Source organism: Thalia democratica, chromosome 4 (genome assembly GCF_965202585.1).
Source record: "Thalia democratica chromosome 4, ktThaDemo2.hap1.1, whole genome shotgun sequence".
In the NCBI taxonomy this organism is placed as follows: Eukaryota; Metazoa; Chordata; class Thaliacea; order Salpida; family Salpidae; genus Thalia; species Thalia democratica.
In genome coordinates, this window is record NC_139168.1 from 40,326,488 (window position 1) to 40,344,190 (window position 17,703).

The 17,703-nt window shown below is 24.6% G+C and overlaps 1 protein-coding gene across 1 annotated transcript; it reads right to left on the reverse strand.

Annotated features, from left to right (window-relative positions):
* Positions 1 to 1,042: 1,042 nt before the first annotated feature.
* On the reverse strand, positions 1,043 to 14,947 carry LOC145833511 (uncharacterized). Its single transcript, XM_082940682.1, has 12 exons — positions 14,796 to 14,947; positions 14,406 to 14,551; positions 9,852 to 10,085; positions 9,187 to 9,341; positions 7,453 to 7,530; positions 5,748 to 5,894; positions 4,859 to 5,085; positions 4,440 to 4,527; positions 3,727 to 3,933; positions 2,802 to 3,094; positions 2,389 to 2,579; positions 1,043 to 1,882 (listed from the first exon to the last, which is right to left on the reverse strand). Exons 1-12 carry the CDS (start codon positions 14,894 to 14,896, stop codon positions 1,188 to 1,190), a joined length of 2,562 nt encoding a protein of 853 aa, XP_082796808.1. The 5' UTR covers positions 14,897 to 14,947; the 3' UTR covers positions 1,043 to 1,187.
* Between the last annotated feature and the right edge of the window lie 2,756 nt (positions 14,948 to 17,703).

Below are 17,703 nucleotides of genomic sequence, written 5' to 3' on the forward strand. Positions count from 1 at the left end.
AAAAAAACTAATGTTTATTTACTAATTAAAATACCAAATAAGTACAACAACTAATAGTTAGCTTAAAATAAACAGCTTTTAAAAGCTTAATTTATTAGTGCTATAAAATTAAAAAGCTTTACATAAAAGTACTTCAAAAATTGTACATAAATCGACATCGTATTTACTTTAAACTTTAGAGAACGAAACAGAGTCATATATAGGAGTGTATTGTTCTTATAATAAGACTATTTCATAAATATAGGACCTTTTTTGACAGCAATCTTCATAAAATTTCGAAACTGTTGTGAATATACTTCGAAATTAGCAAAAATATATTTTGCTGTAGTAGTTATTAAAAATACTAACACCACTTATTAAGAAACTTTATTTTAACCTAATATTTTATAGAATAAAATCTAGTGTAAGCAATAAAAAAGCTGCTTTTCACATGTATTTTCAATGTTTCTAGCTTTTTATTTTTTAACTAACACTTATATACTGTAAATTACCAAAAAGTACAAGAGTAAAACAAAAAAAAGCATATACCTGATAAATAATATAGTAATAAAGTACAACCTAAGCTTTTTTTTATCTTAAAGGAGGCCGAAAAACGTAAAGTAGATTTATTTATTTATCTACCTTAGGTTTCATATATCAAAATTTATTTTTTGACTCAGATTGAATAAATTTAAAATGTTGTATTGTTTTTAAAATTTTAATCTTTAATTAAAATTAAAAGATTAAAAATACGAATTTAATGTTAATAATTATTTCAACTACTTAAACATACAATACTTATAAAAGAATAACAGCACGCAATTACACCCTTACTTATAACAAATTTTGTAAACTAAATATGTTTTGTAGATTAAAAGTTTGTTTATCACTTGTTGTTTATAAGCGGTTTGTTTTAATTTAATATTTCATAAACAGTTGCGCAATAACCTGTATGTTTGCATGTACATTCTGTATGTTTTTTTCACAGTAAGTTTAAAACTTAGATTAACGAAGTGTTATTATATCTGAAAATTTATGAACAAAATAGACAAATTTACTAGTATTTAAGATTGCAAATTTTATTAGAAGCAATGTTGAAGTTCACACAGTTTAATACACTAAATGAAGTTTTCTTAAAAATCATTATATGAAGAATACGGAAATACTTACGCAAAAATATATAAAAGTAAATTAAAGTCGCAAATATTCTATGCCAAAGAGTCGCACTCCGACTTATGTCTTTCAGGTGTTGGAGGAGCGATCTTAAGAGGCTTGCCTTCAGGTATGGGATCAAGGACGGCATTGAAACTTGTTACTGAGCTTTCCCCTTCTTCTGTGTCTTTTACATTTTCAGTTACGTTTTCATTTGAAGTATCGAAAGTAAGATCCTTTGGCCTCGACACTAAACTGTTAGTGCTCTTACAACGCTCTTTCACTTTGTTAGTAGGTTCTGGAGTAGGACATTCTTCCTCAAGAAGAGGCTTTTGTTGCTCGACGCTTATAAGGGGGTAGCTACTGCTCATATCAATATTACCTTCGCTGCTTTTCTTTTTGAATTTATTTTTAATGTTTTCCCAGCTCTGTTTACCGGTTGACTTTAATTTCGCAAAGTCACTTTTTTCAGGCTTTTCAAAATTTACTTTTTTTTCTGAAGGCGACAGCTTAGCTGAGCTTTCTTTAAAAACAATCGATTCTCTACTAGCTGAAATCTTAAAAGACTTTGATCGATCAGGAACAACCTGTAACCGTTTAACTACTTCATCATGGTAATTAGTTGGTGGATTTTCAACTCCTGAACTTTCAGATATGTAGCGACTTCGTAGTCTTGTTGAGTTTGAAAATCTTGAATCCGGGTTGAAGTTGTATCCGAATTCAGACATCTCAGATGCTGAAATTTCAGTTCCTACAAAATTAGTTTACATATAGAGGCTTAAATAAATGCAGGATATATACGATTTTAAATTTGTAAAAATTATTTTGTATTTAACATTTGAAACTAGAATACAAGTTAAGGGTGGGTAACTTATTTATTCTGCGGAACAGACTTACCATAATAAAGTTATTACCGGGACGAACTTGTTAAAAATTATTCTACGTTGCGGTGTAACTTCAAAATAACTACCATAAAATTTAAAGTATCTCTAAATAAAAGTTGTAACGAAATAAAATTCTAATAAGCACCACGCAGACTGTGCTAAAAATCAAAATAGGAGGACATTTAAAATTGTTTGCTTTAAAATAGCTCAAACTTATTTCGTATAATATATTTCCAAGCAAAAATAAAACGTCGTGGATTATATCCGTCCAGCGGGCTGCACGTTGCCCACCCCTTATGTAAAAATTGTTAACAGTTTTAATTATTATACAGTATTAAAAAAGTTATACAACGTTTCTTCAACTTTTTCTCACCTGATACTGATGGGTTTCGGTACCACCTGAGGGGACGAGGTGAGGGTATACTAGTTGCAAATGAAGTGATAGAACCATATGGGGAGTCGAAACTTGACATCTTCGATGGAGTTATTCCTAACGAAGCTTCTCTCCTAATTACCTTCTTCTGTAAACTTGCCATTTCATTTGGACCCCGTTTTCGAAGATGGCTTTGAAAAAAGTTTTATTGTATTTTTTTTAAATACTATAGGTATAAACTGCATATTGAAATCTTTAAAGCTGTAGTTTGTTTAGTCTAAGCTTATCTTTTTTACCGATGGAAAAGCCTTCTGTATAAATTTTTAAAAGCTTTTGGAACAACTATTTTAACATAGGTAAACTTCTTAAAATTCAAAACTTAGTTATTAAGAGTATTTAATTAGTAGTTTTACTTGTTTCTTGCTTGTTGCATTTGAAGTATCCTTTCGTAAACGTTTTCTTGGTCACTGTCTTCGTGGCTCTCTTGCCGCTGTACTGCTTGTAACAGCAGATTTCTTTGTTGTTTTAAGTTACGTTGGTTTTTTGTCAATCTTTTCATTGTTTTTCCTCCGTTAAAGGTAGGTAATGTAGAAGGTTTTATGTTTAGAGTTCTCAATTCATCTTGTGTTAATGATGTTGAATTTGTTAGGTTTTCTTGAAACTGGTTTTCGATGACATCATTTTGTATGTTCTCCGAATCTGGTTCCTAATTAACATTATTTAGTTTGTATGGTCGCTAATATTTTATAGTTATGTATTGTTCTTATTTGTTTAGTTTGATTCAAGCATAAGCTCATTAAAAATTAAAGTAATTACTAAGTAGTATGTGTTTATAAAAAATCAAGCATTTTTTGTTAGTTAGGCTCAATTAGTTTTTACTTAACATGAATTGTTTTAAAACAAAAAAAAACTTAAAGCTTATAATAAAGAAATTTTGTATCACTGAATAATAAGTTTACATTAAATTTTGAAAATATATCTGTGGTAAATAACTAAGTTGAATCCTTAAAATCAAACTGCTGTTTAATAAACTGTATAACATATTTAGAATAAAAAAAGTAAAATTAAACTATTAGTAACAAATAAACCATACATATTTAAATTTACGTAGATTTTCCTTTAAAGAAATTTTCAGTGAAATTTTAATGTTTTGTCTTACTTTAATTATTAACTTTCAATATTAAAATTTTTCTAAGTAAGCGAAAATCAGTTTTTAATGAAATAAACTATAATTTAAAAAATATATTAATTTTTCATTTCAAGTAAAGCAAAAAAAACCTCAAAAATGCATTTTTTTATCTAAGCCCATAGTTAAAAAGTAGCAAATAAAAGCATTACATTTATTATTTGGTCGTTTTCTAATAATTGGCTATGCAAGTTATCGTCATCTAAGTCAGTAGAGTCTGCTGCATAAGTGTCATCATCCTCGAAATTACTGAGCAGCTGAGAGTTTCTTACATCGTTCACTGAGTATCTTGTTGGATGAGAATAGTCTTCCAATTCTTCCATATTTATTCGCATTTCTTTCGCTTTGTTGTTGTTAATCTAACATAGATTTTATAAAATGTTTATCAAAGTACAGTTTTTATTAAATTTACAAACCGTAATTTCTGTTTTATTGTGACAGTTGATAAAAAAAAAACTTTGTAGAATCTAAAGTAAAAAACTAAAGTTTTAAATTTTTTCGTTAAACATAAGCTTTAAAAGGACTAATGTTAGTCAAAGAAATTATCGCGATATTAAAAAAGTAGTTTTACAGTGTGTTGTGATTGCTGAGTTTCATCGTTTATAATCGATTTATATATATATATATATATATATATGTTAAATAAAATAATTTCTAAACCGTATTTAAATTTTAATGGTTTAACGGTTTTACAAATATAATTTTCAAATTTCTTATATTAATGCATTGAATATTAAACATTAAGATATTTTATTCATGAAACCATACTTTTAACTAGATTACCTTAATTCGAGTAACGTAAGGCTTTAAAAGTTTTATTTTATATATTTAATCATTTAATAAGTATATAAAAAAGTAAACTAACATGTGTAATATTACCATTTTCATCTATATTTTCGGGTAAATCATTAAAATTGTTTCTTGAAGAAATATTAGATCTTGATCTTACTTCCCTGTACATAAACTCGTTTAGCTACATACTTTGAGTATATTTAGATCATTTGTTACATTTGAGATTAAATTTAAACAAAATAAGTAAAACTTTTAAACTATAGTTAAGCTTTACTTTACTCTCTAATAATAAATAACATGTTAGATATCATACAATGAGAACACTTAAGTAAACTAAAACAATAAAACTTATTTTGAAAATTAGAACTAAAAATTGTTCATATTTGTCAAATTAAATGAGCAATTATTTTTTAGATTTTAGTTAGTCAATTTAAATTAGAGAAAAATAGCTTATTGAAAAGTTTTAAAACTATATTAATTTGAAGTACACGCCTCATATCGATAGTGGAACCAATAAATGGATCGTGTCTTTTTGTGTTTGGAGCGTATGGTAGGTTTATATTATAGTCCTTCCAAAATTTGTCTTTTTGAAGCTTCGGAAGTTTGTCGTACAGCTTGTCAACAGCCAACAAAGAAACTTCGATATTTCTGTCGATGACTTCGTTTATTTCAAAGTCTTCATCATCTTCTCCATGTGGGTTTATCAATACTTCTGCAACCTTTAGAAAAAAATTGAAATTATAGCAATTAGTTATAGATAGCATTTACATGCTTATACATATAACAGAACTTGTAGTTTTTAATCAAAGTAACTAACTATTTTTATCTATTTTATTTGTTTTGGTTAAAGAAGTTCAAATTAGATATTATAATTTATTATATACAGCAAAATAAAATAAATTGATAAAATTTACATATAAAAAAAATGTTCAAACACTTTTAGACCATGAAAAACTTCATTTAAAATACATTCATCTTTGTATAATGAAATTAATAAAAAAGAATGATGTATTATAATACGGTTTTATAAAGATTTTGAAACTAACCGATAAATCAGAAAAATATATAAAAACAATTAGTTATCCCATTTGTAGATCTATTTCAGTTTCAAATACTAAAATTAGTGATTAAGTTTTAATGTTTCATGAACAAAATGATAAATAAAATACATGTATGCTGTACGATGCATATAATACTAAGCTTAACGAGGTGTGTTCGTAAAAAATAATTAATAAATGTTAATTAATATTAGTTTAATAAATCTGTATAATAGTTTTTAGGAATTATAGATTCTTATAAGTAAAAAATTCAAAAAAAAAATTGTACTTTTTTTGTGTTAATTAAGTCAAGTTAACTTAGCCATTTTTTTCTAATTGCTTACCTTCAGAAGACCCATGTAGAATATGAATTCGAATATTGTGAAATATGGTATATACAAATCTATCTTGTGACCATCATCGATTGAGTATAAAAATTGACGGCCAAATAACAATGCAAAAAAGTATGAGTAGACAGCTAATGTTACAACCTACAATCAATAAATTAATAATTAAAAATTTTTAGTGATTTGTGTTTAAAAACTATTGTTTAACAAAATATCTAATTTTTTCTATATATTTATATTAGTTTACTAAACATTTTCTTAACTTATTGTAATTACTTGATATTATAATGCTATTTTCAATATCAACGCACATTTTTATTTTATCAGTCTAAATAGTTTTTTTTATTTGTAAATGTTCATTTAGTATATATTTTTTTTTTATTTTATTTAAGTTTTGCTGGTACTTATACTTATTTATAATTAAAAAAAAAAAAATTTATAAAGTTTACTTCTTTTTTTTTTAATTGTGAGATTAGAATAGTTTTATAATTTTTGATTAAAGTTTAGTCTACAACAAGTACACATGCGTAGTAATTTAAAAATTAAAAACATAAGCTATACATAATACGCAAGTAAATGACTAGCTAATTTAGATCAATCTATTTTTAAAGTTTTATTAACAGCTTAAATTTAGTACAATTACTAAATATAGCACAAATACGTTTATAACTACAACAATAATTAGTTTCCTTTTACACAGTCATAAAAATTTATAATTAATAGTATAACTATTTTTCAAGTTTGAAAGGCTCTCAAACAATAACTTTTTCTATCAAAAAACTGTTCAAAAACTTTGTTAAGTTTAAGGTTAACATTTTTAAGTGATACAGTTTAGTAGTTGTTATACTTTAAAAAAATTTAAATAAAACGTCATGTGGTTTCAAACTATTTTAAATTAACTTAAAATTTTTGGATGATATGTATTTTAAAAACTGCTGTAAACTTAAACAAACTTTGATTTATAATAAATTTTGTTTAGTTAAACTCTTTTTATTTGTAGTATTTTTGAAGACGCTAATCGATTTTTGTTTATAATAAAAATATAACTTAATAAGCATTCAGAAACTTTAAAGCTCTTTTTTCTACAAGTTTCCCTATTTACAGAAGTTTGAGTAAATTATAAAGCAACTACATAAAGATCATATCACTCTTTAAATTGATAATAAAGAAAAAAAAATTTAAATTTAAAAGTAAGGAAGTTAATTTATGTTAGAGCTAAGTAATCTTACATTTAATTTAAACACAATGCAAACAAGACTTTGTTTGTTTTATTAACTGTTTTGTAGGTGTAATTATTTATTAAAATTTTTTTATCTCACATTTACTAACTTTTTTTTTAAACTATTCTAAATAAGGATACAGTGAATATTGTTTAGATTTTTTTTATACTTTTTCGACGCTAAATTTTAAAAAATTATATTAGCTATTACTTACGTGATTTTTGTTTAAGTTTTTAAGTATGAAAAACTTTTCAACCTCAAAGCTTTTTTTTAAGCAGACACTTTTTTTAAACAAACAACCTAAGTCCTAGTTGGTAAAAAAAATGAGTTTGCTGTCACGTTTCCCAAAAGTAAAGTTTTTCAAAGTTATTAAATCTATACTACAAATATAATACGTAAATATATTAATATAATATAATAAGTTTGTAAATATAATCTTATCAGTTTTAAAAATAATGTTAGCATAACAGAAAATAACTAACCTGCGTGTACACCAATGGAAGGGTGACCCAGTCATAAGATAAAAGGAAACCAAGATCTTGTCTAAACCTCAGCATTTCCTGAAATTCAATACTAGCTTAAGTTGTTATGATTATTTTTTAATATTTAATTTTTACCATTTTTTTTTGAACTATGTCAGAAATAAGACCTAAAATTTGAACAATAAAAATAGTTAAATATATTAAAAAAGCAATAAGAAACACTTTACTTTTATTACAAAAAAACAAGGTTAAAACTTTGTTCACTATAAGTTAAAACTAACCTTAAGGCTTAAGTCGAAATAAAGGTAAGTAGAGAAAGTTTGTTTATTTATAAGCTTAATATCAGGTTTAACTCTAAAATCTTTGAATTACATAAACTTTTTTCTATCGTTTCGTAACACCAAAAAAAAACAAATAAAGTAACGTTTGCTTTTGAAATTTTAACTATATGTTATATCAAATTTAAATAAGCATCATGGAACTTTTTTTTTCAGAAAATTTTGTTCTATATCTTACTGACAGACTAAGTTAAAGTCTTAAACTAGAAACTAATGTTTTTGAAAGTAAAAAGAAAACAGTTACAAAAAACTTTAAGAAAAAAATACGTATTAAACCAAAATTTTTATATTATCCAATTAGTTTTAAACTCAAACATACAATAAGGTTTAAAAAAAAAAAAAAACTAGCACTGAAATTATACTGAAACTTGAAAAAAAAACTTTCAAGTAAATATTAAAAAAAAAAATTACTTTTAGGTAAAATATTATTTTCTTAATTAGTATATAACTATGAAATAAAATCGGATTAGTTTATAAACAAAAAACTAAATTTAATTAACTAAAATAATTAAACTTGTACTCATTAGTTTATACTGAATGTTGTTAGCAAAATCTTAAATATTGTTGCTTTTTTTAGTTCTGAAATACAGACTAAACAGGTTCGTAATAACACATCAATTTAAATTCTTTTAATAAGCAGTTTTTAGTAAATTAGATTCTATTTATGACCTTTTGGTTTATACTATCCTAAAATTATATAGTATAATTTTGAATAAAAACAATGATAAACAAAATGAAAAGAACTTTTTGATACTTTGAAATTACTCATAAATGTTTCCTATATACACTTTGAATTTAGGTTTTAAGCATTTACTTTTTTATCAGTTTTTCGTGAGCTAGTATAACATCCCAGTTTTAAAGCGTGAAACAAAAAAATTTACAAAAGTTATTAATTTTAATAAAAAGAAAACTAATTTGCCGCGATTACTGAATTTAGCATTATTTTTTTAGTTATTTTTAACAAAACAGTTCTCCTACTATTAAAATATTTAAAATTATGCAAATCTGTAGTGCTTCTTTAACAATTTTTAAAAATAAAAAATTGTAAATCATTATCTATAAATTATTTAAAAAACAGCTCATGGGTATAATTATTAAATTTAACCTTGAGCGGCTTTTTTAAATTTGTTAATTACCTTTCAAGTCCTAATTTTTTTTTTCTTTTAACCACACAACCTCAATTTTATAAAAAAATTTAATAATATTTTTTTTAATTTTATAAAAAAAAATTCTAAATGTTTTATATAATCATTTTAATTTAAGTATAAAACTTGGTATATCATTTTTTTCTGGTTGCTTTTTTATATCCTTCAATAGAAGTTATTCTTTACTTAAAAACTAAAATAAAATTGTCTACAGTACAAACATAGACATATAATTTTCAAGCTTAACTCACGTGCATTATTTGATTGTAAGTAATTTCACTCAAAATTCTTCCCTCCATTTTAGCTTTGGATAGAAGGGTTGAGAACCATGTTAATGGGATCCAGTACTTAAGATGTTTGGTTTTCACTCCTTTGAACATTCGGTACTCGTCTTCTGTCATCATCCCTGAAATTATAATTTGTTGTTTATTATTTTATATTTTAGTATGTTTATAAATCAAATATATAAAATTTTTTTTTTCAGAAAATTAGTCTTTTTTAAGGTAAAACTCATAATAAAACATTATTAGATAAATAAACACCTCGTTTGTTTTAAACTTTTTTAAGTGAATTCAAAACCAAATTTCTTTACCTATTTTAAACAAGCATTTTATGAATGTCGTTTACAACTATTTAAAATCATATTAATTGTGTTTCGAAAAATCGAACGGAGATTTTTACAGATAATTGCAAAGTGTTTCATAAAAACTTATTGTTAACGCCAAAATTAATATAGGAGCTCTGTTAAGATACTAAATTTCATAAAAATTACTTTATTTGACTTTTTTTACATTAATTTAAACAAAACTACTTTCATGTAAACTTTACTAGAGTTTTTATTAGTTTATTAAAAAAGCTTAACTTTTTTCATAAATTTCATGGTAAGATACTCATAAGTAAAACAAAAAAACTTCACCTGTCTTGAGGAAAGTCTCAGTGTTTGGAAACCTTCTTCTAATGGAAGTCGACATCGACTGATAAACAATCGATTGGGCGAGAACCATGTACCTCATCAAAGTTCTCCGTATCATTCGCCCTCTAGTGTCTGAACCGTGTACGTTCCCAACCACCATGTACATGACCCTGTCGGGGAATGGTACCAACAACAACTGGTCCCACCATCGACCCACTACAAGAGTCACGTACAGCCCTTGGAAATAAATTTAGTCAAGTAATTTTATTTAAAGTTATTTCTTATAATATAAACAAGAATTTGAAAGGCTATAGTGAAGTGTATAACTAGTATTAGTATTTTTTAAGCTAGTTACAAGTACTTTGCAAGAAAAGTTTATAACAATATTAGTTAAAGTATAAGTTAATAGTTTAGTTGGATATTCTACTTTTATTGCCGGATAAAAGATTCGACGTGTAGTTTCTAATTACAAAGGTATATATATATATATATATGTCACGTTTTTATTTTTAGTTTTTATGCTACAAAACTTATTTAAGTCTTATTAGAATTATTGAATTAATACAGTAAAAAATGTTTTGTACTTCAAAAATAAGATATAGTATAACAACTTAAGTTTTTTATTTTACAGGCAAAACTTCACATTAGCATTTTCTTTCATTAAAAGTGTTGGTGTGGATATTTACATGTTTCGTGACGCTTAATTATTTTTTGTTTCTAAAAAAAATTTTTTAATTAGGGTTTGCATCCTTTTATAAGTAACCTCTGTTTTTCTAATATTCTTTTTCAAGCTGCTGAACTTGTTTAAATGTAGATTTTAAAAAATTCAACTTCAAAACTATAATGAACTAACTAATCTGCAATAATGTTGCTGATTCACAACATAGTTTGTAAAGTTAAGAACAAACAGTTTTTTTGGTACTTTTAGCGTTACAATTAATCTGAGAACTTAAGATTTCCGCTAACCTAGCTTTAAGAAGCTCACATATTTAGTTTTTAAATACCGTTATAGATTCAATAAAAATTATTAATGCATTGTTATGTTAAAAACTAAAGGTTTAAAAATTTCTAAAGTACTTTTAATTTTATTGTGTGTGTAATACCTATAAGAAAAAAAAGTTTTTTAAACGTGTACTTTATCATCATGTATTTATAGTTCTTAATAGTTGACTCAAAATATTTTATCATTTTTTGTTTTAGTATACAACTTAAACCAAACAGTCTTTTTTATTGTAAACTTTCAGAATATTTAATTTAAAATAAATTATATCATTGTTATATAAACATCTTAAAAAAAATTATTATCCAATTTTAAAAACTTGTACAATAAAGTTTTGACCTTTAGATAAATTATAAATCAAGAAATAGGATATGACACTGGTAAAAGTTAACTTTATCTATCTTTAATTGACGGTTTTTAATTTTATTCAAAGTTTATTTTTTGAGAATTTTCTGTGTTTTGATAAAATATCTATTTAGTTCTATTGACTAAGAAAGTAAGCATTTACTTGACTATTTTTTTAAGATTTAGATATATTAGGTAGTATCTAAATGCAAAAAAACTTTACTACCTAGTACTATTGCAATTGAATTAAATGCTTAATAAAGTTAAATGATCAAAGCGCAGTTTATCAACATGCTAATTAAAAGCATACTTTTTTTTTTGGAACTAACTTATTGCTAAAACGCTTTTTATTCTAAACATAAATTCATTAAACTTAAACTTGATCAGGAATCAAAATAATAGACCATTAAAGTTGAGGCTTTACAAAAAAAACACAATGTATTCAGTTGAGTATATTTTTTTTAAAGTTGGAATTAGTTAAAGATCTTATAAAGTTATTTAAAATGCCAGTAATTGACTCATTTAAAGTATTTTTTATACAGATATACATAAAAGCAAATAGAAAATAAGATAACAGTTTAGTATACCGTAACTTATATTTTTTGACACTGTATGAAAATATTACAGTAAGCACCGTAAAGAATTTTATAGTTACATAGATATACTTTTTTATAATCAAACAAAATAAAAACTTTAACAAACAGTTCTAAAAATATATATTTTCAAGAAAAGAGCTTATCTGCATCATAGGAAGATGATTATCGTATGATCAAGCTGTTTATTGTACGGTGATTGCGAAATCTTTTCAGCTTACCTTACGAAATTGTTGCGGTTCAATTATTTGTATTGCCGCGAGCCGTACGTTGCGAGCCCCTACTATAATACAGTTATGTATTCCCGTTAACCTATTCTAAAAGTTAGATAGTAACAGTACAGCGGTATACAGCTATAATACTTAATGCATAGTTTAGCAAACCTTTTTTACATCAAGTTATCTAATAGTAGACTACTTACTATGCTTGACAATTAATGGCGACCAACCATTATGTTTACCAAGTGCTTAAACATTCTGCGTATTGTTAATTTTTTGTTAAAATGATAAATATACTTTATTGATTTAAAAATAACTTTTTTATCATTGAATGACAATAAAACTTCTCATATTTGAAACTTTAAATTTAATGTATTGTTTGGACATCATTAATTATAATAGTCTTTAACTAAATGGTTATAACACAAAACCTTTTTTTGAAGTTGTTTGTACTTAATAAATGCTTTATATTTTATCATAAGCTCGTTTAAATCTTTCTTAACATTATCTTTAAAAGGTTTTCATTACAAAAAACAATCCTAAATATTTTTAAGTCGTATTCAAACAGTCTTTTTGTTTTGTAGTAACTAAAATTAAAACAACTTAATCTTCACTTTTTTCTTCTTTTATCATTACTAAGGTTCAAGTTTAAATTAAATTATACAGGTGAAAATTAAATTTTTGTAATTTTGATTTTATTTGTTATTAACATGCTATGTCTAAATTGAATTAAAACTAATCCTTTTAATTTTAATCCAGGTCCTTGAACCGAAAAATGTTTGAGCAATTTTTTGTTTTTGTTCAATAAACAACTTTTATGAACTTGAATAGTTTGGTTTTGGTACTGGTTTTAATTAAAAAGTTTAAACATAACTGACTCATTTTCGAAAAAAGTTTATTTATTAATTTCGTTTAGCTCTCTTCAGAATAACATTGCTAAAAACTATAAATATTGTAGAGTAATTTTAGTTATATATAATGAATTTGAAAAGTCTAACAAAAAATAGTTACGTCATAAAGTATAAAAGTCTGTTTAGAAAAAGTTTGAAAAATAGAATAGAGCTGTACTGAACTAACTTGGAGTAATTTATAAGACAAAATTGCTAAAACAAAAACATTTAAATAGTAGAAATTTTTACCTTAAACTAAATTAAATAAAAAGCACATTAAAAAATACGACAATAACGACAACAAAATAATACTACTAAAGACCCTATTTGTAAAGTTTTAAATTGTAAAAATCCCTTTGTTTGCAAATTTTTGGCTCGCGAGATCTAATAAACAGAGATTCTAGAACTGAAAGATGGTAGGTGTTTCTAGCTCGGGATAGGATTTCGAACCTATTATCCAGGTAGTTCTCGGCACAAACAGGGTTGTTGAGGAGGTGCTGATGAATAGATGACTGTTCACCTTTAGGCTTCACGTCGTCATTAAAAATAAACCTTTTAAGCTTTTTCGTGACATGCTGCTCTCGCCTGACGTGGAAACGTTGAGATGTACGACCTACGTAGTCATTTCCGCAATGACATTTAAATATGTAAACTACATTACTCAAATCATGGGTAGGTGTGGCATCTTTTACGATTCCGTTGAGTGGGCGGTTGGTGTTGAACTTAAAATTTTTTAACTTTTAAAGTAGTTAAATTTATAAAATGTTGCGTTAGAATAAAATACAACATTTAGCTAAAAGTTCAGATGCATTATTGATTATTGTTTGTTGAACGACAAAAAAAAAGCGCTCAAATATTTGGTCCTAGGACCTGGTGTACGAAAAAACCTTTCGGTTATCGAGTAATACACCAGGATACGGTTTAAAGTAATGTCCAGGACAAGTCCATTGTCCAGACAATATCTTAACTAGAGCTATATTTAACTAAGTATAAAAAACCTATACAACGGGAGTCATTGAAGTTTTTTTTTTCATTTTGAGACACGGTATTTGAAAAAAAAAATCGTAAAATGTGCGTTTAAATAAGTCATTTAAGGACAACACAATAAAAAAGATTTATACGCTGTAGTTCGTTAGTTATAAATAATCATTTTAAAACATCGTAGTTAAAAATAAATACAAAAAGAAAAGGTCATTTGAAAAAATAACAAAAAACAATATTATAAGTAAAAAATGACATGCTTAATTTCTTATAGGTGTACCGTTTAAATTGCCATTTAAGTATAATGACTTTGTTCACTACAATTATTCAATTAAGTCAATGTTTGTATTTTCTCATATTAAATATGTAGAAGTTCATAAGAGTTAACATATAATACTAGCACAATATTCAGAAGTAAACTCTAGTTCAAAATAGTAAGTAATGTTTACACAGAGGTAAAAGTCTTAGAGATTTTATTATCATCCCTGACCTCTGTGATTAGTATCTTATTTTTTAATCTAATGACTTACCTAAAACAAAGGCTACAGCTTTCAAATCTGTGTGTTCACGAAACTCAGTACAAATCATTTCAAATGTTTTTCGTTGTTCAGCAGTTAGGTAGTTTCTGTACAATACGGAAAGAAGTCCGTATAAAAACATGTAGAAAAAAAATTCCCTGTAAAAGTTTTATTTGTGGTAGTTAAAAACATAAGAAACTAATTTATCTTATTTTATTTAAAAATGAATATTATAGTTCAAAGGAATTAGAATTATGATTTCAAGTATTTTTTTCTTAAATCCTATGTTTTTCAATACAATTAAAGAAATTTTTTTTTTGAAAATGGTATTAATGTTTTAGATATACTTAAATAAAAATAATTTCAATATAACATTTAAATATCTTGTTTGTAAGGTCTTACTTGTAGAATATTTTAAAAACGCTTCCTTTCCATTTAAAAAATAGTCGAGAAAATCCTCCAAACCGAGAATCACTAACTTCGTGACTGTAGCAAATCGTCATGTCTTTAAAAACTTGAAAACTGTTAAAAATAATTACATCTGTTTGATCTTAAGATTCTAAGCTAAAAAACGATTATTTTCAAGTTTTATTAAACTTATTTGTTGACCCTTTAGAAGTTTTAGTATTTTTCACCAACTTATATATGTTACAAAATTCTAAACATTTTTTATCAAAATTTATTTTGATGATTCAAATTATTGAAACTATAATAAAATCGAAATATAAAGTTATGAGCAAATTTTAAACATGTAGTAAAACCTTTTAGTTAACGCGTATTTTGATTTCAAATTAACAGAAAAAAATAATATGAACTTTCAAATTAAAAAAATAATTTACTTTTTTATAAATAAATATAAAAATATTTCTATAAAAATATAATTAAAAGGTTAGTTTTGACATTTAAAAAACTTACAAAAAATGCTCACCTACCTACAATAACTCTTACAATAAAAACTTAAAACGGCTTTATAAAACAAAAACAAAAAACAAACTATCTTGTATGAATTGTTTTAAATGAAGTAAACACAAGTAGTTTAAAAATAAAATAAGCAAGACAGATGTTTTAAATCTTTTTTTTATTAGTATTGAATATTTCTTTGTTTTTTGTAGATTTTTAACATTTTTGTAGCTTTATTTAAATATTTTCTTATTTCATCATATTCTAAAACTTTATTCAGGTAACTTAAAACAAAGAAACATTTTAAACTTTTAAGTAAACTGGACAGCGTTTAGTAATTCCTAAACTAAACTATTTAAATAGTAAGACAAAACATTTTTTTTCTTAACAAGTAACTATTTAAACTTTTTTATAAATCTCTTTGTGTTAATATGTTAATTGTTTTGTATAATTTATAATTTTGCTGCAATGTAATTAAGTTTTTATGTCACATTTTCATTTTTACTGCTATAAAAAAAACTTGCTTCAAAAAAGCCTTTAAACTAAACTAGCTTTATAGATTTATAAATTTTTAATATAAATTTTTGAAATTTTATTTTTAAGATCAAAATGTAATATGCTTTCTTTAAAAAATAAACAACAAAAGTAAATTATTGGTTGTAAAGCAATTTATATTTCACAGCTCAGCGTTTAAAATTTTTCTAGGTGGCGCTATAACGTACAAACTATTGATTTCTAAAAATACATAAGCTTACTCTCTCTAAAACAACAAATGTGACGTAACACCTCATGTTGATCACGTGGGTTTTGTTTTCTTTTTGCAACATTTGTATATATTTATTCGCTAACAAGTTGCTATCACGCTTTTATTTATAATAAAGCACTTTTATCTTTCAGAATGTCATTTTCTCATTGGCGCAATTTTTGATAAAATTAAACCTGATAATAAAATACTAGATTTATGCTAACAACTATATACATTTTTTAAAGGCTGAAATATTCTACGGCAGTGGCAAACAGAACTTTACAAATAACTAGCTGGTTTTTTTTTATTATATGTTTTGTTTGATGCTTTGTTTTTTGAAAGTTTGAATTTCAAAAAAAAAACTATATTCAAATTAAAATAAGGAACTAAATAGTCACAAGATTAGTAACCTTATCAAATAAAAAGTAAAACAACAGTTGTTTTTACAAATCTGTTACTTATTTCAAGCTTAAAAAGCATGGATACAAAATAAGTAAAATAATAAAAGTACTTTTATAAAGTTTTAAAAGTACACTTTTTGCCTTATTTTATATTAAGTAATATTACTAATATTATAACTATAATTTAGTAGTAGTAGTATATTAATAGTCATAGTATTAACAACATTGCTTAATATAAATTAAAACAACAAGTGTATTTAAATACTTTTATTAATATACTTTTTTTTCATGCTTTCAAGGTTTAAAATGAATCGAAGACTTACATTTATGCATGGCGCACTGAATACTGACCATAAGCTGTAAACTACCTGATAAACAAGTTTAATTGGGTCTTTGTTAAGATAAATTTATGTTATTTAAAAAATCTAAAAGTAGTGAAGCTTTAAAGTAATGATATTTCCTAATTTAGAAAAAAAATAGTCTAATATATCTAGTTTGTAAATGAAACATAAGCAATGTTTTTAAACTAATGTATTTTATTAGCATATTATTTAAAAAAAACTATAAGAACTTATACCTGTATCTTGTAGCAACATAATGTAACTAAAAATTATTTAATCAAAAGTTCATGGGTAATAATATCAAACAGAAAATAAAGGAAGTTTAAAAAAAGGAATAATGATAATTTCTTTTTTAAGATACGTAAATTAATTTTTTATATTAACTTTTAGTAACTTGTAATCTTTAAAACTGAAGTAGTTTTTAGTAAAAACATAGTTAGAGCTAAAACATTTTCAACTAATAAAAAAGTGTTTAAACTTTTATTGAATTTTGGTTTTACAAATTTGAGAGTAGTTTAATTAAATTATTATGAACACTAATTATTACGCTCACAAGTATGAACAAAGCTTTGTTTTTTTTATTTAAACTACTAATTTTCAAAGGTAATCTAAATCAACTATAAAAAAATGTTTAAAACTTTTCAAAGTAGATCAAAAAAGTAGGTATTTGTTGCACAGTACATAATAATTTAAGTTTTATGTATATAAAAAAGTTTTTTTTTAATAGAATTTAATTTACTATTTTATAACTTTTACGTAATATTTTAAATACTTTTTCAGTAAACAGTCAAAATATCCATGTATATTTAAAGATATGCTGGTCTCAAGCGTTTTGTTCTATTTAAACTATTGATTATGAAGGCTACCTTACCTGCTACAGAAAAAAAGATTTTTTAAATTTTAGTTTTAATAAATGCCAATGA

Excerpts from the sequence above, each read along its gene's own strand:
- LOC145833511 (XM_082940682.1), bottom strand. The coding sequence starts at position 14,896 with ATGACGATTTGCTACAGTCACGAAGTTAGTGATTCTCGGTTTGGAGGA. Across the intron at positions 10,086-14,405 it reads AGCTGTAGCCTTTGTTTTAG|GGCTGTACGTGACTCTTGTA; the intron begins GTAAGTCATTAG and ends TTTATTTCCAAG. Across the intron at positions 1,883-2,388 it reads CCGAAACCCATCAGTATCAG|GAACTGAAATTTCAGCATCT; the intron begins GTGAGAAAAAGT and ends CTAATTTTGTAG.